Source organism: Ictidomys tridecemlineatus, chromosome 13 (assembly GCF_052094955.1).
Source record: "Ictidomys tridecemlineatus isolate mIctTri1 chromosome 13, mIctTri1.hap1, whole genome shotgun sequence".
In the NCBI taxonomy this organism is placed as follows: domain Eukaryota; kingdom Metazoa; phylum Chordata; class Mammalia; order Rodentia; family Sciuridae; genus Ictidomys; species Ictidomys tridecemlineatus.
In genome coordinates, this window is record NC_135489.1 from 10,621,675 (window position 1) to 10,642,940 (window position 21,266).

The 21,266-nt window shown below is 34.5% G+C and overlaps 1 protein-coding gene across 2 annotated transcripts in view; it reads right to left on the reverse strand.

The window, feature by feature from the left end:
* Cdh7 (cadherin 7) overlaps nt 1-21,266 on the reverse strand; it is a 128,332-nt gene that overhangs the window by 50,817 nt on the left and 56,249 nt on the right. For both annotated transcript variants that reach the window (XM_078029908.1, XM_078029909.1), the window contains exons 5-6: nt 13,531-13,698; nt 10,986-11,173 (exon numbers count right to left, since the gene is read on the reverse strand). In XM_078029908.1, coding sequence (XP_077886034.1) covers nt 10,986-11,173; nt 13,531-13,698 — 356 coding nt within the window. The remainder of the gene's footprint in view (nt 1-10,985; nt 11,174-13,530; nt 13,699-21,266) is intronic.

Here is a 21,266-nt window from a genome sequence, read left to right on the forward strand (position 1 = left end):
AAAAGAATTATCTAGAAAAAAAGTTAAAATAAAATATAAGAAAATTTATACTGAGCAAAATATGTTACTAATGTCTCCATGTCTATTTTACATTTATAAGAAAATCATTATTTTAACATTTTTAAGAACTATACTTTAACACAACTGATTATCAGGACAATATATAAACAAACACACACATTTTGCAAACAAACTACTGCTAGTACTTAAAGAGTGCCGGGTGCTATTAACAAATCGGTACAAAAGCATTTTGAACAACTGCAGAGATTTTTTTTCTTTTTATTCTAAAGCATTAAATTATCTCAAGGTTTTACAAATAAAACAAGTGTATAAATATTAGTAATTATTCTTTTCATTACCTAGAGCTAGTATCCATCACAAATATTATTTATGAGTATTCAAATTAGCATTTTAACCTAGATATTTGAGCCCCAAATATTTTTAAAAGCATTCAAATTGATATCAAAACACGATATCCCATTTTTTCCCAAAGTCTATGTATACCAACTTAAATGTTAAGCATGTTTCATATTTTTATTTGGACTTATTTCAAAGAGGTTGCATCCAAACTGCTAAATATATTTTTCATTAATCACACATATTTTCATAGTTCTTACCATTTGCAGACTTTGTTGTGGGGGTTTTTACAGTTATTAGCCCATTAACTACTCATGACTCACTGACTCATGACAACTTATAAAATCCTATATTTTTTTTTTTTTTAGAGAGAGTGAGAGAGGGGAGAGAGAGAGAGACAGAGAGAGAGAGAGAGAGAGAGAGAGAGAGAGAGAATTTTTAATATTTATTTCTTAGTTCTCGGCGGACACAACATTTTTGTTGGTATGTGGTGCTGAGGATCGAACCCAGGCCGCACGCATGCCAGTCAAGTGCGCTACCGCCTGAGCCACATTCCCAGCCCAAAATCCTATATGTTGATACGGGTTTGGACAGATCTTTTGGACAGATCTGGCAACAGAGTCAGGGGGAGTTTGAATTTCTTACTCATAGTCAGGCAGCCAGTAACCTTGGCAGTGAGTTTCAGCAGGTGTGTTTCCCCAGATCAGTTAGAGTAATCAGAACAAATGGGGAGCGTGAAGCAGGTTATCTAAGGTCCGTCGAGCAGAAGGGGATACAGGAGGTCAACAGAGGAACAAGGTGGAAACAGCAATGTAGACCCCAGGTAGAAACAAGCCAGCTCTTTCGAACGGTGAGCCCAAGAGGGAAATGCTGGGCTGTGATTACCGAGGTGTCTCCTGTCATAATTCACTATTATCAAATGAGTACAGGATGCTGGGCTCGACCTGTCCAGATTCTTCCCCATATTTAGTGAAATGGACGTCTTTCAATCTCTTTTATGTCCTGTTTTCTGGATAAGCTTCCACCCCTACGGAAATGTCCCAGTTTGTCTTCTGTACCAAGTTCCTATGGCTATGGTGACAAATTGCCACAAACTTAGTGGCTCAACAATGATAGATGTGTCGTTTTAAAGTCTGGGAGGGTGGAAATTGAAGACGAAAGCATTGGCAGGGCTGTTTTCCTCTAGAATCAGGGAGAATCCTCCAACATCCACAGGCAGCAAGGATTTGTGACTCATGGCCCCTTCCTGCATCTTCAAAGTTCAGCACTTCAGCCCCTGGATCTGGTACCATGCCTTCTTTTTCTGACTCAGATCCATCCCGCATCCCTCTTATGAGGACCTTTGTGATTAAATATTGAGGCAAATCACACGATCCAGGATAATACCCGTATCTGGAGATCCTTAACTTAATCACACCTGAAGATTTCCTTTTGCCTTGTGAAGTAAAATATTCACAGGTTCCCGGTGTGTTCTAGGGAGGTCAGTATTTTATTTACCTTAAGCTCCTAAAGTGAATTTAGCTAGTCTGTTTTGATTCTGTAACACAAAATAGAAAGCAAGCCTTGAAAATCACCATATATTTCCACCCCAAATTGAAAACCTGATTGGCACTTCCTTATTAAGCTGAGGTCTGGATTTCCTAGCACGCCCTATTGACTGTGCCCAGTGCCTTACACACAAGGGCTCACTTCAGGGAAGCTGAATTCAGATTATGACCTAAAGCTTACCATATGCTTTCCTGGGAATTTTCACCAACAGTGACAGATATTAATTGATCTTGATCTAAACAATTACCCTTTAAGTTAGGATGACAGAGGAGGAAGGACAATTGTGGAAATTTGCAGACCTGAAATGCAGCCTTCCCTTTGCCATTCCATATAAGTGTAACCTGAATGTCATTTCATCTCTCTGGAGCATAGCTGAGACTCAAAATGTTTTTTTTTTTTTTTCTGAAATGAGACTTCTAGTATAAAGACAGAGGATCAGAGGAGGAGAGCAGAGAAGACAATGGGAGGTAAGGGGGAATTAATTTGATCAAATATGTCCTACTTATGCATGAAGATGCCACAATGAAACCCATTTATTTTCTTTAACTAGCATTCCTGTGTCCACAGAGTTTGTAGCTTCTTTTGCATCTAGTACCCTCTTTGAATCTGGGATGTCCCTTTTCTAGCTTTGAATGAGGTAAAGTGGCAGAAATAGTGATGTATGGATTTTGGATACCAGGTTCCAGACACCAAGTGCCTTCTGTTCTTGCCATTCATGGAACAAGCCCAGGTTAGCCACTTCCTGATGAGAGGAAGATGTCCAGCACCCCTTGATGCTCTGCCAGGTAGACCACCACCTATACAGAGGCAGAGCCAACAAGCTGACCAGTAGTTGGGGAGCCCACCCAAGACCAACAGAAAAATCACTCTACTGAGTAAAGCAAACTGTTGACTCACAGAATCATGAACTAAAGAAAGGTTGTCAGGTTAACACACTGGTTTTCAGCATAATTTATTAAGGAGCCACACATAACTGATATGGAGTATTGGTAACTTCTGCATTTGGCATGGACGATAATATACCCAAAGGAAATGCACTAAATATTCTTGAAATGGCTAAGAGGAGAGGTCGGATCTGCACACGGCTTTGAATTTACCAAGAGCTTGAATCACTGAATTCTTCTAATTGTTTTTCCTTAAAGTTATTTCTCATCTTTATTATTTGTTAGCTTTGTTATCAGTTATATTTAACTTCTCTTAAAAAACCTTAATCCTGGAAGAATAAAAAAAAAATTGCCTTCTTCGAGGCTTTTTCTGCTCTGCAACTTAAATTTTTTACTTTGACCAAGAAATCTATAGCCTTCTTTTCCTCACTGTATGCATCTGTTCCGCTGATATTCTAGGTTGTTCCTGCAGTGTTGATGCCTTGCATGTGCAAGTGACTCCTAGGCATGAGTTGTACTTTGGACTCATCCTTGAGCTTCTCACATTTCTTCATGACCTAATATGTCAAAGGTAACATGTTGCAAGCCATACTGACGATTTTCATATTTAAGGGAAAAAAACATTGGTCTAGTTACTTAAACTCGAACATTGGTTTTGCCATTAAATTCTCCCTTTGACCTTCCTTACGTTGTCACTAATCCTTTCAAATCTATTTCTTAAATATCTCTTTCTTGGGATTCTAACCCATTGAAACTGATCTAGGAATCAATATGCCATCGCAGGAGACAGAAGTAAGGACAATTTTATGTTATCTGTGGCTTGCATTAGGTCAAATAAATTTTATAATGGGCTCACTGGAAACATCTTTGACACACGCATACTGTGAGAACACCTCTATGATAACTGTCAAAATCGAAGAAAGTAGAAAATACTTCTAAGTGAGCAAAGTCTTTGTGTCTTTTGATCATGCCTATCAAGTGTTAAAATTTAGATTAATGTCAACTTACTTCAAAGAATGTTCATTCTTTTTTTTTTTTACAAAAGCTGAATTGTATCTCTAAACTTGAATATTCTAGCATAGTTAAGTTTACATTGTAATAAGCAGATTATAAGCCTGTGCACATGAGCATACATGCATAATGATGATGTGAATGTGGGGTTGTACCTACATATATATAGTAAAAGTGATCTGCATAAGATGGAAAACACAGTCAAAAATTCAGCAGTCCACCAAGTTAGAATAAGTGTACTAATCTTATATTTCAGCCTTTAAATAATCCAAAATTTATGCTTTTTCTGCTGTCAGAAGGGAGCAATATTTTGATCCACTTTGAGAAATATGCATCTTCAGCAACTGAATTAATTGAATAAAAGCTTTGAAAGAAAAAAATTTAATGAGAGGAAGAAAAGTACACTGGAAATGTCAGTGGTTTGATTTTCCTCCACCACACATCAGAAGCAGTTTTGAAAATAGTGAAACATACACCTGACTTTGAAAAGCAGCCCCTCATTATTGCAAGTAGCATGAGAAAGACAAATTTCAATACGGGCGGGTCAACCCCAAGTATTAGAGATCCCTGCAGCTCAGCTGAGGGTGAAGGGACATTGCAATTCAAGACTTTTCTTCACCCACAACAGTGGGAGTTGCTAGCATTATCAATATGTTAATAAGAGTGTTTCCTTATTTTGACTCCATTCATTCCTCTTTAGGGTATGGATGTCAAGAGATTACAAAGACAGCAGAGAAGAATTATCTTAAGGAAACTTAAGCATGTTATCTTGATAGTGTGACTATACAAGGCTTAAACCAGGCTATCATGAGCTAGAGACTGGTTAGTGGTTATCCTTCAGAGAAAATACAATTTGAAAATGCTCATTTTTTACTGTACCCTAGCTCTATAGTAATGCATTTTGTAGGAGAATAATTCCATATTTAATCCCAACTGAGGTTTTATATTGAAAACTGAAGTACATTAAAGGAAGAATTGCTACATCTCAAAGGAAAAACATGAAAGACTAAAGTTCCTAAGTTGTAAATTATGACACAGAAATGTAAAATGAAAGAATTCTAGGTGGAATGGAAAACATTGTTTTCACTCAGGAGGGATAATATTTATGTTTACACTTTGTGAATTTTGAATCCCTATGTTACTGGTTGTAAATTTTATCATAGACTCATTCATAAATTGCCAAGTTATAACATACTGTTGAATACTGCAGTTTAATTATCATTTTTCACATTTATACTACATAGTCATTTATTCTTAATGAATAGTGTGGTGATTAGATCATGAAAAACTTATTCATAGGACTATGTGTACAAATCTTTATCTTTGAGATTTCTGCACATTTGATCTTAGGAAAGCTTTTCTAGAAAACATAGTAAAGCATATTTAAAGGTAATCATTCACAATCATCTATTTTTGTTTGTTTGTTTGTTTGAAAATCTTTACAAAAAAGATTGCTTCTCTGTTGTTCTTCCCTACTCTCCTGAGTTCACCCTATATTTAAAGGTAGTATGCATAAATGTTTCAAAATCTGATAATAATTTGCTCAAAATAGAATGATTTCATTATACCTACGGTGACATATTGCTAATGAAAAATTTGGACTAAAGATTTTTATTATACTATGTAGAAAAATAAGTCCAAGTGGTTATCAAGCATGTACCACAGGTAAAACCACAATCCCATTAAAATTTACTGCATCCAAATGGACATCGAAACTCTCTAATACAAATGTGAAGTAATACTTACACTGTCAGAACCATCTGAACAGACAAATGAGAGTCTTTCACAAAGATCTTGTCAACATCCTCTCAGCCTAGTCATAAACGTCTGCCTACACCCTGAAGGGTGTATCTTGGTGGGCCGCCCACACTATCCTATTGCTAGGGTATATTGTAGATCCAAAGTTTATCAAAATCTTGATGAAAAGAATTGAAAATTAAAATCCTGACGTTTTAGAGCCACAAAGAGTTGTTACTTCAGACAGAAGATCTGAAGGACAGACTTCTCTAATTTTAAGAAGATCACTCCAAAGAAAGCTTAATGACAAAATTTTAAGCAGAGAATAGATATACCATTGGGTCCATGCACTGGGTTGAAGGAGGAAACTCGCCTTGGTTAGAAATGCAGGCACCTTTCTTTAGGATCCAGGATTCAGGGATGTGAAACAGGGAGGGGTGTTCTTTACATAGCTCCCGGTGTCATAAAGTGAGTACAGCGAAGAAATTGATTCTAACTTACTTTATAGCTGTTATTAATGAAAACTCTCTTTAATTTGAACAAATTTTAATAAATTATCCTAGGATCTTGAAAGTATGATCTCATTTTCTATAATAACTGTCTTCCTGTCTCTTGGTTGTATCACTTTTATTTCTACAGTGTAAGTAGATTCTTTTACAACTAGATGAAATCATAAAAATAAATAATGTTGAGTTTTGAACAGTCCCTCCCACCCCCACCAAAGGAGGGATTTAGGGCTTGAGAAGCTGGAAGCAGGTCGTGAGCTAAGGATCTGTGGAAGTTATTTAGAAGTGGAGCAATGATAACCAAGCTTAGGATAATGTCAGAGAGAAAGAAAACATACAAGTATCAGATGCTATGGATCAGGAAGGGCAAAAACAGAAATAAAAATGACTTAGGTTTTTCAATGTGAGAGAAATGCAAGAGAGAAAAAGGCAGAAGGAGAAAGAAGGAGTATGCTATTTGTCTGGGACCAGGCAAGTGACATTTTACAGAAACATTGATGCTTATTATAATACAGTCCTTTGAAATGAAGTGAAATATTTGAAATGAATAACGGTTATCACAAACAGTTCCAAGAATAAAGGTGAAGAGAAATTAGCAAATGTACTAATCGTCTACTCATCATGTAATATATTGACGCTGCTCCTTAAAGTTCCTTATCATCTTTATTATCAATGGTCTTGCAGAGCATGGTGCCTGCCCCTCTGCTAGCAAGCAGCAGCTTTGAGACAGAGGCATGAGGAGCCTGGTAGCTTACCCTGCCTCGCCTGGAGTCGATGTTTCCTTTCACATTTTCTCCAGTTACAATGTCCTGGTTTTGGTTCTCTGTATGCCGCATGCTAACTCATATAGTGAATCTGCACTCTGACTACCTCTGGAAGCAATGCTCCTTTCCTTGTCCACCTGAGGAACCCTGCTGTGCATCCCCTTGTCAACACCATCTCCAGGACATCTCCACATTTCTAGAGCCTGGGTGGGACTGACCCGGTGACTGGCACTTGGAGCCTGAGCTCTCTTGGACACTTCTACAAAGCCCTAGACATTGACCCAGATCCTTGCAGTCACAGCTAAATCTGTAAAAAAATAAATCATGGTATCTGTAGAAGTGAGATATTAACATCACATTATTAGAGCAATTCCCATGATGGAAGGGGCACGCATGTATGGGAAAAGCAAACGTCTGAAGAGATAGAAAAACATCACTATTACTTCCAGGAATCTAAATAGTTTAGTGTTCACCACTCCAGGTGTTTGAATGTAACGGGAGAACAGTGGGATATGTACCTGGTAAATACCATTCTGAATTTTCCTAGGAGTCAAGTGGATCTGCGAAGTCCAGGTAAGGAGTTGGAATATGAATCTTACTTCAAGTTTATAAACAGGATGAACCCTGGATTATTGTGGACTGAGTACAGTGCTAGACATAGTCATAAACTTAGCATGAATGATTTTTTCCAAGTAAAAAATTTCCAACTATAGCAAAAGTATATTTGTGATTTCTACTATTTTAAACCCCTCTTCTAGGAACTACTTATTTATGTTTATTTCAGTATAGGTGAGAGTTCTTAGTTAAATAGTTGAGCTTAGGCATTACAAGATATAAGCATTGGCAGAAAATAAAAAAAAATTATAATTTTTATAAATGAGTTTCGAGTCAGAGTGGGCTTTGGAAACAAGTCAGGCTGATGTATGCAAAGTAATAGCCCTAGTACTGTTATTTACTCAGAATCACATGAAAACGTGAAGGGAAGAAGGAATGTGTAAAGTTAACAATGCTAAGACCAAAGAGTTTTAGCATGCAAAAAAATAACATCCCTGAGATTCTGTTCCCATTCGTTCCCATGCTGAAATAATCTGCACTTCCAACGGACCGTGCGGGTCTCTGTCCTGCTGGTGGTAGCAGTTTCCCACATTTCTAACAGTAAAGATTCCGACACCTGGCTCAATATGCTGCACCCTGCACTCAGAAGATGATGATCATCAAACCTGGCAGGCTGCAAGTCTCAGGCTCATGCTATCCGTAGCAGCAGATGGCTTAACTTTCAGAATCTAAAGGTTTTGCCCCAATATAGTAAATGTATCTCTAGTCTTAAGATAAAACAGAAACCAGATCAATCTTTCACCAGAGCAAAGTTAAAGCAAGTTTCAGGAACTGTATTTGAAAGAAATTAATCATTGCTAATTTCTTAGTCTAAGTTACTATTTTTGTTCCATTAATAATTAACATTTTTATTGGCTATTTATGCTATAATAGTAAAATTATAAAAATTTTTCTTTCTTCTTTCTTTCCTTCCTTCCTTCCTTTCTTTTCTTTTCTGTGTACTGGGGACAAGTCCTAGGGTCTTACACATGTTAGGCATTCATAGCTACTTAAGATTCTATACACTGGTGTACTTAATTATTCCCAAAAAAATCATTGACATTATATAAACAAGAAAGAACAATTAGAGGTAATTCATCTGTTAGGAAACACTGGAGAAAATAAGTTATTTTTAATTGTGAAGAATCTTATATTGTATTCAGAAAAATAAATTATCAAAACAAATAATGGCAATGTGTCTTCAATAAACAATTATTCAGTCTTATTTTGTAAAGCACCATTTGATTGGTATATATGAGTGGGGAATCTCTAGTATCAAGTATAAGAATTTTATTAACATAAATGTTTATGGAATGTGGAGTGTTTTTGAGACACAGGAAGATGTCCTTTTCAATACTCAAGAGAATTCCCAGTATACACCAACGTGGAGACCCTGATCAACATCTCTACCCCTTATTTGTGCATTTGCAAAGAAGTTCTATGCTCAATGGTAGTCAAAGTGATAAACTGCTAATGTTATATATTTAGGTTTGGCCATTTAGAAACATTTTATATACTTAATAAATTTTCATTATAACAAAATGTAATGCATATTATATGTTATTGAAAAATAATAAAGCTAAGTTCCAGAAATCATGGTATTAACATTTTAATGTTTATACTGTGATCCTTTATTCTGAAGGAATAACATTTTTAAAAAATTTAAACATAGGTTTGTAAAATTTTGAATCTGCTCTTTTTACATGATTTATATAAACATTTCCCATTGACTTAATATGCTAACAACATCACATCACTTTGGTGAAGTGCAAAAATTCCTTAATATCATAAGTCATGTAACAATTTATTTTATGTCAGATATTTTACAAGTCCATGTTTTTACTGTACTCCTGAAACCTCTCTGAGATCAAAAAGAAAATTATATATGATAAGGCATTTAAATAATTCAGATATCTGCCTGATATTAATCATCACTTATAATAATAATTACTTGTGTTATTTGATGTTATTATAAGTTAGAATCAAATTTCATCAATTTTCATGGATTTTATGCTTTAAGATTTAATGATTTTTTGTCTTCTTTTTTCTGGTTTGCTTTTTAACAGTTTTCTAAAATTTAAATGATAATAAGGAATGAGAATATATTTTTATTTTTCTATTACTGAATATCTCATACCAAATATATACTTTTCGATGATTCATAACATCTTCATCAAAATATATAAAATATGTGTGCATGCAGTAAAAATAATTCCAATATGTATTAAAAATCCTTAAATATGAGCAGATTGATTTCACATGCACCTTTGAAATCTTTGAGCAACAGTGTACCTGATTGCATTCCTTTTATTTTAGACAACAAAACAAAACATTTGTTTTTTACCAACAGTTGGCCTGTTCTACTTATTAAAACTTGTACAAAGATTGTTACCAGCTGAGCTAAAACAGCAGCTGTCCACTGGAAATAATTGCAGAAATATTTTGCCCATTGGCCTGAAATCAAACATATGTCTTACTACAAAACTAAAATTTAACTTTCTTTACCGATGTGATAGTTATTGAGGATTGTTAATTACAGAGTTATGCACCTGGATTGTCAGGCTGGCAAAACATCTCAGTTTGGGAAGTGATCTGATTTTATGTTTTTAAATTTTTTTTCTAATATTTAATATAAAAAGCCCATATTCCCATATAATATCTTTTGGCCTTTTTTTCTTAATTGAATATTTGTCAAAGATTGTGCACATGTATTGAAGAGGAGCTGAAGAGTTCATGTTTTTGTTTCCCTTGTCTTTATTTAAAGGATTATAATATGTTCCAGAGCTATCCATGCTCTTCTAATACAAATTGTTCAAGTTATGTAAATTTTTAAATTATTATAAATTTTCCAAGTACACTATGCATGTGTGTAAATCCTGAGGTAGGAGGTCTACAAGTTCAAAGCCAGCCTCAGCAACTTAGCAAGCCCCTAAGAAACTTAGCGAGACCCTGTCTCAAAATAAAAAATGTAAAAAAGGCTGGGAATATGGCTCAGTGGTTAAGCACCCTGGGTTCAATTTCTGTACCAAACAAATAAATGTAAAGATAGATAGATAGATAAAACTACTGTATCTTTAATAAAGGAGTATAGCAATTATTCTAAAAATTTAAAAAGAATAATTGCTGTAAATTTTAAAAGAAAATAATAGCTAATATAGCAAGTCTTTATTATTTTGCTGTCTACTTCCATTTTTTCTATAATATTTTCATGTGTACAGAAAACAATAGCCTTTATCTAGTTTACATAAAAGGTTTTATGTAAGGTTGGGGATTTTTAGTGGAATAGTCAAAGAAACATGCAGCACATTTGTCAGTGTGCTTAATTGTCAGCAGTGCTATACAAAGTACTATGGTTTTACACAGACAACAGAATTGACAAGCATTATTCAAACGCCATTCAAGTTTCCTGAAGATTCTGCCACCTGCAAGTAAGTGCATAACTTTTCTTAGGATAAATGAAAATGGCATTACTTCCACGTGGCTATACAGTTTGTCTACTCTATCCTTGCAGGAAGGCAGACATGACTTCTCAGTAGTCTGTGTGACATTTCCCTCATAGAAAATAAAAATAAAGAAAACATTACCTTCTGTATTGTAATGATGCCTTCCTGTGTATCTTTGTCAACAGATATCTTGAAAATCCCCAGTCCATCACCATCCACAATTTTGTATTCCATTTCTGCATTAACGCCTATGTCTGCATCAGCAGCTTTGATTCTGGCCACAACTGAGGCTACAGGCAATGATTCTGGGACATTGTATTGATAAGATCCTGTGAAAGTCAAGGCAAGAAATGAATAAAACCTAACACAAAGCTAACCAAAATAATAATAACACCTATTTTGGTTTGTTTTTGCATAAACTTGACTTCATTTGTTTTTGCTTTTCAATAAATATGTTAAGACAATATGAAATAAATGAGTTTTCATATAGCCTCAAGAAACTTATAGTCATGAGTCAATCAAGACAACCATGTGTGAGAGAACAGACACAGATGGTCTAAGGAAAGGCAGAAGAAATATGTTATTGTTAATAAAAATAAATTTCAAATAATTAAAACATGATTCATGCATAACTGTTACATTTAAGCAATTGAACATAATAATTATTGTAACTAATATAAACATTAATAAATAAAAACCGAATAGCTTTGGTTTCTAATAGGCAAATACAGGACTCACTATTTCTACCACCTGAAGATTGGAATTTATTTAATATCTTTTCCTGAAAAAGTTTTTTTCAGAAAAGTGGACAAGGAAGTGTGTGATCATTTTTATTGTAGCTTGTAAATTTACTGAGGATAAGAATGATTTTTGTGGGGTTTATGTGCAACTGATTTGGGGATTAGTAGTACAAGAGAAAAAAACAATATTATTCATACAGTTATAAGAAGTAAAAAAGAAAGAATAACTTTAAAAAGTGTTTAGTGTTTATAATAAATTCTTTTAAACATCCTACAACTAAAAAAAATAATTAATAGAGGAAGAAAGGAAACTGCTCAGAACCAGATGTTTCTTCACCATTTCTCTGGAAACATTGACTTCTCTTGCCCCCGGTCGGTCCCTTGTTCCATTCCCCTTGGGTTGTTAAATTGTGGTGCATTTGTACTTAAATGAAGAGAAGAGGACGAGTTCCCTTGGAGAGGACTTCAGAAAGGAAGACGTGTCCACATGAAGAGACTACATTCTATTTCTGGCTGAGACTTGTTTGGAGTTTTCAAAAGATTGTGACAGTTACCATTTTTTTAAAAAGACTTCAATATCTGCTTATGATTTTTGAGAGTGACTTATTTCACACATCTAGCAATGTCCTTAGTAAAATTCAAGAATTTCAAGGTTAGAATAGTAATTAAACTGTAGAAAAGATCCCAGCAAAAAATGAAAATCTCACTGGCATATCCTGGGCTTTCCTGACTCTAATAAGTAGCAGAGCATCTAATAAGCTGTAGAACCCGTGCTTGCTCTTGGCAAAGCATGACAACTAATGCTACTAAAAGTCCAAGTATCAATGCTTCTCATCCCAGGTTTAAAGGAAAGAGTAGCAGTTAATTTTATTTTGAGCCCAAGATAACTACATTATTACTTTCATTTTCTAAAACTCCTTCCTTCTCCCTCATGATAAGCTGTCAAGACCACAATTAAAGACAGGCTCATTAAAAAAAAAAAAATATATATATATATATATATATATATATAAATCTGGGATCACTTTTTAAATTACCAGGTGGTATTATAATGTTTCTTGCACAATAATATAAACATCAAAATATGAACACTGAAATTGTATTAGCTAAAGAAGTATTATTTAAAGAAAAAAAAAACCTGGTTTTTATAGTTGCTCCTAAAGCTTCCTTGTTTAATATTATTTGCTTCCACTGTTGGTTGGCAATCTAGTTCTGCATTTTAGAGATACTGCATAGATGTTGTAGCCTGCATATCTTTTTTTTTTCTTTATCATTCTAAAGAAATCCCACATGTGAACAAGAAAAATAGGAAACTAAAAAGAGTCAAGATGAAATGTTTTTCACATACACAATACTTCTACCTGGAGAACATTCTTTTTTTTTTTCCCCTCCATTTTCTACTGGATAAAAGCTGCATTGGTCAAAAAAGCTGAATTGAGGGCATGTGGTTCTATTCCTTTTGACTGATTTATTCTGAAACACTGAATGTTTGCACAAGACAGATATGGTAGAACCGCCAAAGGAGTGTTTAGTATGCATGAACTGCTTAGAACTAAGAAATGAAAAAAAAATTCTTATTGCCTTTTCTTGATCTTAAAAATAAAGCAGTATTTTTATGTGCAGAATTGATGAAGTATATTAATAATTGGCAACAATCCCATAACTTACAAAATATTTAAAAAGAATAGTTTTAGAAAAAAAGAAAAACACAAAATTTGTCTGGAATTTCAAACGTGAGTGAAAGAAAACTTGTATTTATGATAGCATTGATACAAAGACATGATTTGTCTTCTGGACTCTTATAATCCCATCTTACTGGGTTAAAATTGTGTTCCTGGTAAAATAAAATGTGAGGAGGATGCAATAAAGAGGTAGAGAGAGAAAGAGAGAGTAAAAGAGAGCAAGAGCGACTTACAAGGAAATTTAGTCAAAAAACAGTGGCTTACTTCGAGGAAAACGAGGTGGATTATCATTGACATCAGTCAGGGTCACGGTGACTGATGTAGTTCCTGACAGTCCGCCATTTTGACCAACCATATCCTTTGCCTGAATGACAAGCAAATACTGGTCTTTAGCCTCTCTATCCATGTTTGGAAGGGCAGTCTTGATGACTCCTGTAAGATTTCAAATCCCAGTAAAATGCATGATGAATTGTACCACACGTATACTAACAACAACGAGCAATAACACAAGGAGCTAGTCATTCTTTGGCTGTTCCTTTTCCATTCTGTTTACTTTAACCATTTTAATGTACACTAAATACCAAAGAAATATTTCAGATACATACAATATAAAAAAAGAAAAAATGCAGTCTTTTCAATATCAGATGCAGAGAATTATCTAATTTTCATGGAAATAGTTAAGAAAATAACAATTAAAATACACAAAACGGGTCTCTATAGAATAATGAGAAGTTATCTATTCAAGTACATAGAAGTGAACTTATCCTATCCTTCTATTTTATCCCTTGTGAAAACTTAGAATAATTTACAAAAAAAATATTATCAATTACCAAGATTCCAAGTTAAATAATGTTCTTATCTTAAGCAACCATATCTTATTTAGGTCTGAGCACTATCAAACACACACACACACACACACATACACCAGCAACACATTGATATTTTAAGCATTTAAGTTACACTTATTTGAGCAAGTTGAAGTTTTTGGACAGTTACTTACTCAAATACACAAGTACATTTTGGGTCTGTTGCTGCAAACACAGCAATACACAACGACTTTATTTTTTTATATTTTTTTATTGGTTGTTCAAAACATTACAAAGCTCATGACATATCATCTTCCATACATTTGATTCAAGTGGGTTATGAACTCCCATTTTTTACCCCAAATACAAGTTGCAGAATCACATCGGTTACACATCCACATTTTTACATAATACCATATTAATGACTGTTGTATTCTGCTACCTTTCCTATCCCCTACTATCCCCCCTCCCCTTCCCTCTCATCTTCCCTCTCTACCAGAAAGGGAGAGAGAAGGGAAACTGTATGGAAATGAAAGGAGACCCTCATTGTTACACAAAATTACATATAAGAGTTTATGAGGGGAAAGGGGGAAAAAAAAACAAGGGAGAGAATTACACAATGACTTTAGCTACCTCCTTTGAATCTTGTGACAATCTATGAACTACTTACAATTAATCTTTGAAATATCACAATTAAAATGAAAACAACATAGATGTATAATCTCTAAGTCCCAGGGACTAGTGTTTAGTTCATAAATATTCTTATCTGTATGCTAATAATCCTGGGAATATTTCCTGTTCCTTCTTCAATATTTCTAACTCTATGGCAAAACAAAACTCCAATATCTCCAAACACACAGTCTTTACCTAGAAGTTCTGTAATTCTAGAACTTACTGCCGCAGTCCGGCTGCAGCAAAACAACCGGGAGGTGATGAGCGACTTGTGTACATTGATACAGCAGGAGTGGGAGCCATTTATTGTAGGACAGGAGGGGTATATACATTCCACACAGCTTATCTTAATTAACATAAACTAGATCCAGCAGTCAACCAATAAGGAATCTCCACACTTAATAGCTTGCTGGGGTTACTTCACAAACCACTCCCTCTGGCAAAATGCCAGGTGCCATCTTAACTTGTTTACAGACTCTAACACTTACAGAGCTCTATCTTTAAGTTTTATCTTCTTTTAATTAATTAATTAATTAATTAATGCTGTTAATCATGTTCTTTGTGTAGACAATGTTTTCTATTAAACGCTGATAATCTTCATTACTTGACCAATAAATGTACTTCCCTCATCTTTGTGAAAAAATACTAGGATGAATTATTTTTGAACATGTACTACTCATCATTTTAGTGGTTTTTAAAAAATTTCTCTTCATCCCCAATTTTTCCTTTCAATACTATTATGTGTCAGTGAATTATTATTTTGAAAATTTCATAGGATGAAGAGAAATCTATGCATCTCAACTAACTAGTGAAGCAAACACTACAGACTTAGTCTCTTTTAGTTTTGCTTGGTGACACTATTTTTTTTAAAGAAAAAAAAAGCATCTTTAGGATAGCAGTCTGGTAGTCCAAGTTATTTGCTTATTTTTCACACCTTTAATTTTATCTTTATAAGAGACCCTAAAAATAACATTTTCAAAAGCTAAAATCATCTTAAAGTTTTCAGATTAATTCATGTGGCAAAGGCAATTTCCAAATGCCTTGGCTACTAAACATAGTTTGAACAATAATAAAATAATGGGGAAAAAACAAATTTAAATAAAGGCATTTAATAATTGTATATTTCTAGTTACATAAATTTTTATGTCTTTTACTATTAAGTGCAAGCTTTCTACATTCAGAAAACAATTATACATTAGATTTTTTTTTCATTTGTAATATATTACATGGGTACACACACACACAGACATACACATACACAGAGAAAATTATTATTACAATGTCTCTGAACTGGTAAATGTGAGTTTTGACTAACTGGATGTCTATAATCTGTGAGATTTTCAAGAAAGTTAAAAATATTGTAATATGTCATTAATAAATATTACATTAAAAATCAAATAATAATATTTTCAGTAAATTTAAACTCTTTTTAATGAGAAAAAAAGCTATCCATTAGCTTTTCTGGAGAGACTGGCTCCGATTTTAGGCTTTCTGAATAATAAGTTTTCTATAGATGTATCATCTGACTCAGTAATGTGGAAATTTCCACTTACTTGTGATCCAGGTTAATGCATATAAAACATAAACAGACTTACAGTGTTTGACAATTGTCTGGATATTTTTTTTTCTCTTAGTCTAGGAAAATTTCTGATTGTTCTCTAATGTTCTATAAGTCATTCATGGGTTTTCAAGGCCTATTCTGTTACCATGGCATCTTCTGAAATTTTCAGTGTGTGTACAGTGAGACATAGACAAGAGCCACTTCTGCAATCTGCCACAGTTTAGAAAAACACTCATCAGAGCCCAGATGCTGCATACACAGCCAAGGACATTAGCCTCAGATTTCTAATGAGCCTAGCAAACAAAGACTAGGGGTTCTCAAACTGTAGGGATTCAACCATTGGAATTTCCTCACTAGAGCTAAGTCATCGTTTTTGGATACCACCCTGAGTGAATTAATATTTCAAAGAGAATCTTAGTATTGAAAACTCAGCTTTCTCAGGGATCTGATTAACCAAGGAAGACTTCCTTACTATAACTAGAACCTAGGCCATCTGCACTCACAACTCCCAGAACCATCTGTGTTCCCCACTCTCTTCAATATAACCTTCATTCTCTATACTCATGCCAAGAGTTCTAGAACTGTAGCATTAACCGAGGCATCAGCTTCCTCATGCTTCTGTCCTGTAGGTGTTGAATGTCAAGAGGTAAGCACTAGGAATGAACTGAAGCTATTTGGTGCAGCCTTGGTCAAAAGTGAAGAGTCAACCCCTGCAAGAGCACCACCAAGACGGACAAGAGGCTGGCCATGCACAAACATCAAATTGTGAAAAACTGCCAGGAGCCGTGGTGCATGCTTCTAATCCCATTGGCTAAGGAGTCTGAGACAGGGGTACCCAGAGTTCAAAGCCAGCCTCTTGAGGTACTAAGCAACTCATGAGACCCTGGCTCTAAATAAAATACAAAATCAGGCTGGGGTATGACTCAGTGGTTGACTGACCCTGAGTTCAATCCCCGGTACCAAAAAAAAAAAAAAAAAAAAAATATTGTGAAAAATCCACATCACTTGCTGTTTGACTGTTTGCTTTTAACAAGAATTCTTGGATATCATGTCAGTTTTCTTGGTAACTACTTTTAAGATGATAGTTTTTGTATGACTGAGCACCTGTGAATGATAATAAATGTAACTGGTATTAAGGTGAAGATATATCTATTAACTATGTGCAATTTCTTTCAGCATTCATTATTGAGGTTTTAAAATAGCCCAGTGATGGTCATTACAAACATTAGCCTCTTTGGCCTTATGTTATGTCAATAAGAGTTATGTTACATGACATTAACAAACATAGCACATATCCAGGAAAGTACTGCAATACAACAATTTGCTTTTTTTTTTTTTTTTTTTTTTTTTAAAGAGAGAGTGAGAGACAGAGGGGGACAGAGAGAGAGAGAGAATTTTAACATTTATTTATTTTTTCTTAGTTCTTGGCGGACACAACATCTTTGTTGGTATGTGGTGCTGCTGAGGATCGAACCCGGTCCGCACGCATGCTAGGCAAGCGCGCTACTGCATGAGCCACATCCCCAGCCCCAACAATTTGCTTTTAAAGACACATCTACAAATTTTAATACAAAACCATCAGTTGTTATATTATAGGTGAGAAGCATTACTCTATGCACATTCTGATTGGGTAACAACAGTCATTTAAAAAAAAATCCATTCAGAGTCCTATATGCTACTTTCTTTCATGAGGAAAGCACCTGTTTGAACACTTCATTAAGCATAGTAAACCCAACAACTCATTCTGTGATATGACCTATTGATAAGCACTGATTGTTTTAAAATTATATAAGCTAAAACCTTAGAGTATAAAGGATATCTAGAGAATGTGAAGGACAAATATTCTTGTTGGGTAGATCTTTTACACTTCATTTGCATTGGAAAAATAAATATACCCACATATATATATGTAGGTATATTTAGTTTATGTGTGTGTGTGTATCTATATATAGATATATAAATACATGTATGCTTATAATAATACCTTCAGAATAACTTGTTACACATATGTAGATTTACAAAAATGAATATGGACTGGGGTCAAGCAACATTTTTTCTTACAAATGTATAAACTGAGGCATGATGAAATAGATCCTGGACAAAGCAATGTCAACTTTTGAAAAAAATAAACATTTAAGAATCTTGAAAATTAATTTTCACAGGAAATTAGAAAGTAGAATGAACCTAGATGTTTAAGATCTGCTTTCTGTTTTTAAAAATACTCCTTCGATGAAAAATTGTAAACAGTAGAGCACTAATTATAAATGAATTTACTAAATTAGGCAATAAAATAAGTATGCTACTTTTATGACTGATAGTTATCAATAGACTTTATCAAATATGAAGTGTAATACACAGCCCCAGCTATGATATAGTATGGTTTGTACAATACAAACTTTCAGTGCATAATATTCAGAAATATTTAAATTAGATATTAACTAATCATATGTTTTAAAAAACACCAATAAGCCCCTAGGACAGTTTAATCTTTGCCAGAAGAACATATATAAATGTGGAAAGTCCATTTATTTGCAAATATTTGCAAATAAGTATGTTCACCTGGATTGATTATATATCATCTGAAACTTGATTGATGATGAATCTCTTCCTAAAAAGTTTTGATTTCTTTCTAAATTTTTTGTATTACCCTTTGTATTATCTGCTTTGCACATAAGTTAGCGTAGCATAGAACAAAGTCATAAAAAGACAAGAGAACCGTCAACAGAATTGCAGAACTGGAACCAAATGACGAGTCACCGGGCAGGGCCTTCTCTCACAATCATGAGGGGTGACCTCGGCAAACTTTGATACAAGCTGAGGCCCATCCACATCAAGATACCCCACAGCATGGGATGTGAGTGAATGACATATTTGGAAACTAGGGGGTTGATTTTTGGTGATGATACTATTCACATAAAACTACGATAAAGCAAGTGATATGCAAGGGATAACTGGGGAACCACAGAGTCCCCAATCACATGTTTAAGAAAGAACTTCTAAATAACAAGTGATGTTCAACAGTCCATCCTTCTTCCAGAGCTGGCTTCAGGACTCTAGGGTCTGATCTGTCAGACTCACCCCAAGCTTGGTTTAAAGTTCTGCTGAGGACATTTCAATCCTTAAAATGTTTAAAGCAAGGTGTCTGCTTTTCATTGTCGGCTGAAGATTGTTTCACCAGTCCCGCCACAGCCACATGATCAAAGAGAACCACACATGGGATCTATTGTTTCACAGGTCACAGAATAAATGGACCTTGCAACAGTGCTGTCTCCCAATCACTTAGTGAACATCATGCAGACAGGGATAAGAATCGTGATCTTTGCTGTACTGCAGTATCTTGTTTCTGGTACCATTTTATTGGCTTATAAAAGTAAGTTGTCAATACTGTTAACAATTTTGCAGCTACTTAAATTCTGGTTTTGCAAAGAAAAAAGTTAAAGTGAAAAATACAATTGACTCCTAGTCACAGGGCCAGTGAGCACAGCTTGGGGTCTTAGGTACTTGCTACTTTCTTCTTAACAGTTAAACAAACTTATGGGAAGGTATTGCCTGGGCCTATTTTTGACAATCTTTATTTAGCATATATTCAACATTTTTCTTGTCAAAAATTAACTTTCTTTTCCAAAACCCTTAGGTTTTGAGAAGTGGAAAATAATGTTATTTCTCACATAGATAAGAAGCAGATTGACACCCCATAAGGAAGGCTAACTAAAATTTGATTTACAGCTCTCCATGCCCTAAAGGACTGAAAAATTTCCATTTTTGTCATAAAAAAGATGCAACTTTTTTTCCCCAAAAAAAGTGCCTTCTGTGTGGCATGAATTAGCTGAGAGGGCAAAAATGCTCACAATATCTCTGTATTAACGACCGTAAAAAGAGAAATCCCAATGATTACCATGATTGCTACATTAAAAATAGACTTTCTTCTTCTTCTGTAAATGGGATTTCTTTGGATTCTGAAACTAAAATTGAGTTTACTTACTTAAGGACTGATATCATGGCATGTGATATTGTTCTGTTGATTAATTGGTGAGGTATTTATCTCATAGGACTACTGGAAAATTCTGTCATCTTGCAGCAGAACTAAAAATCCCAAGCCATTCATTAGTAGCAGGAAAATATTTAACCCTTGGGATTAGTACATGCTATTTTGGGGAAGGTTACATAATGAAAGAGTATATAATTTGTGAGAAAATTGTCAGAAACTTGTCAATGTCTTTCTAGTCTAGATTGGAAAAAAAAAAACAGATATATAAGGGAAGGGGTAGGTGTTCAAATTGAAGTTTCTAAGATCCACCACTGAGTCAAACATCAGTACACTTTCTACATTCACCGAATTCCTATCATGAATTCAGTACTTTCATTACTTTTCCTAGAATACTTCCTTAACTATAAATGTTTCTCCCCTCTTAGACTTTCCAGGAGGTTCCCAAACTATGCCATTATACTGATATAAAACATGCATTGTAGTCTTTATAAAAGCTCCAATGAATGGGCCAGAAATAAATTTACCTCTCTGTTCATGTTATTTCCAAAAGATGTTTAAATTATTTCCCCATGTGGAGATTTGAGAATGAATTAATATTGCTATTTTTGTAAATACACAAGACAGGATCAGTTCCATTAAAATATTCATTTAGGATCATAGGTACTATTAATATTTATTACCATAAATTTAGATATGTAAAGAATTCTACTCCATTGTAAAGGTGGAATTGTTTATAACAGTGAATTCCTAGGGCTGGGGCTGCAGCTCAGTGGCAGAGTGCTTGCCTATCAACGCGTGAGGCACTGGGTTCCATCCTCAGCACCACATAAAAATAAATAGATAAAATAAAGTCATTCTGCCCATCCACAACTACATTTTTTTTCTAAAAGTAGAGAATTTCCACATTTTCATGGTTATAAAAATAATCAATGGCACAAACCAACCATATGGACAGCTATCTTTCCACAGAATC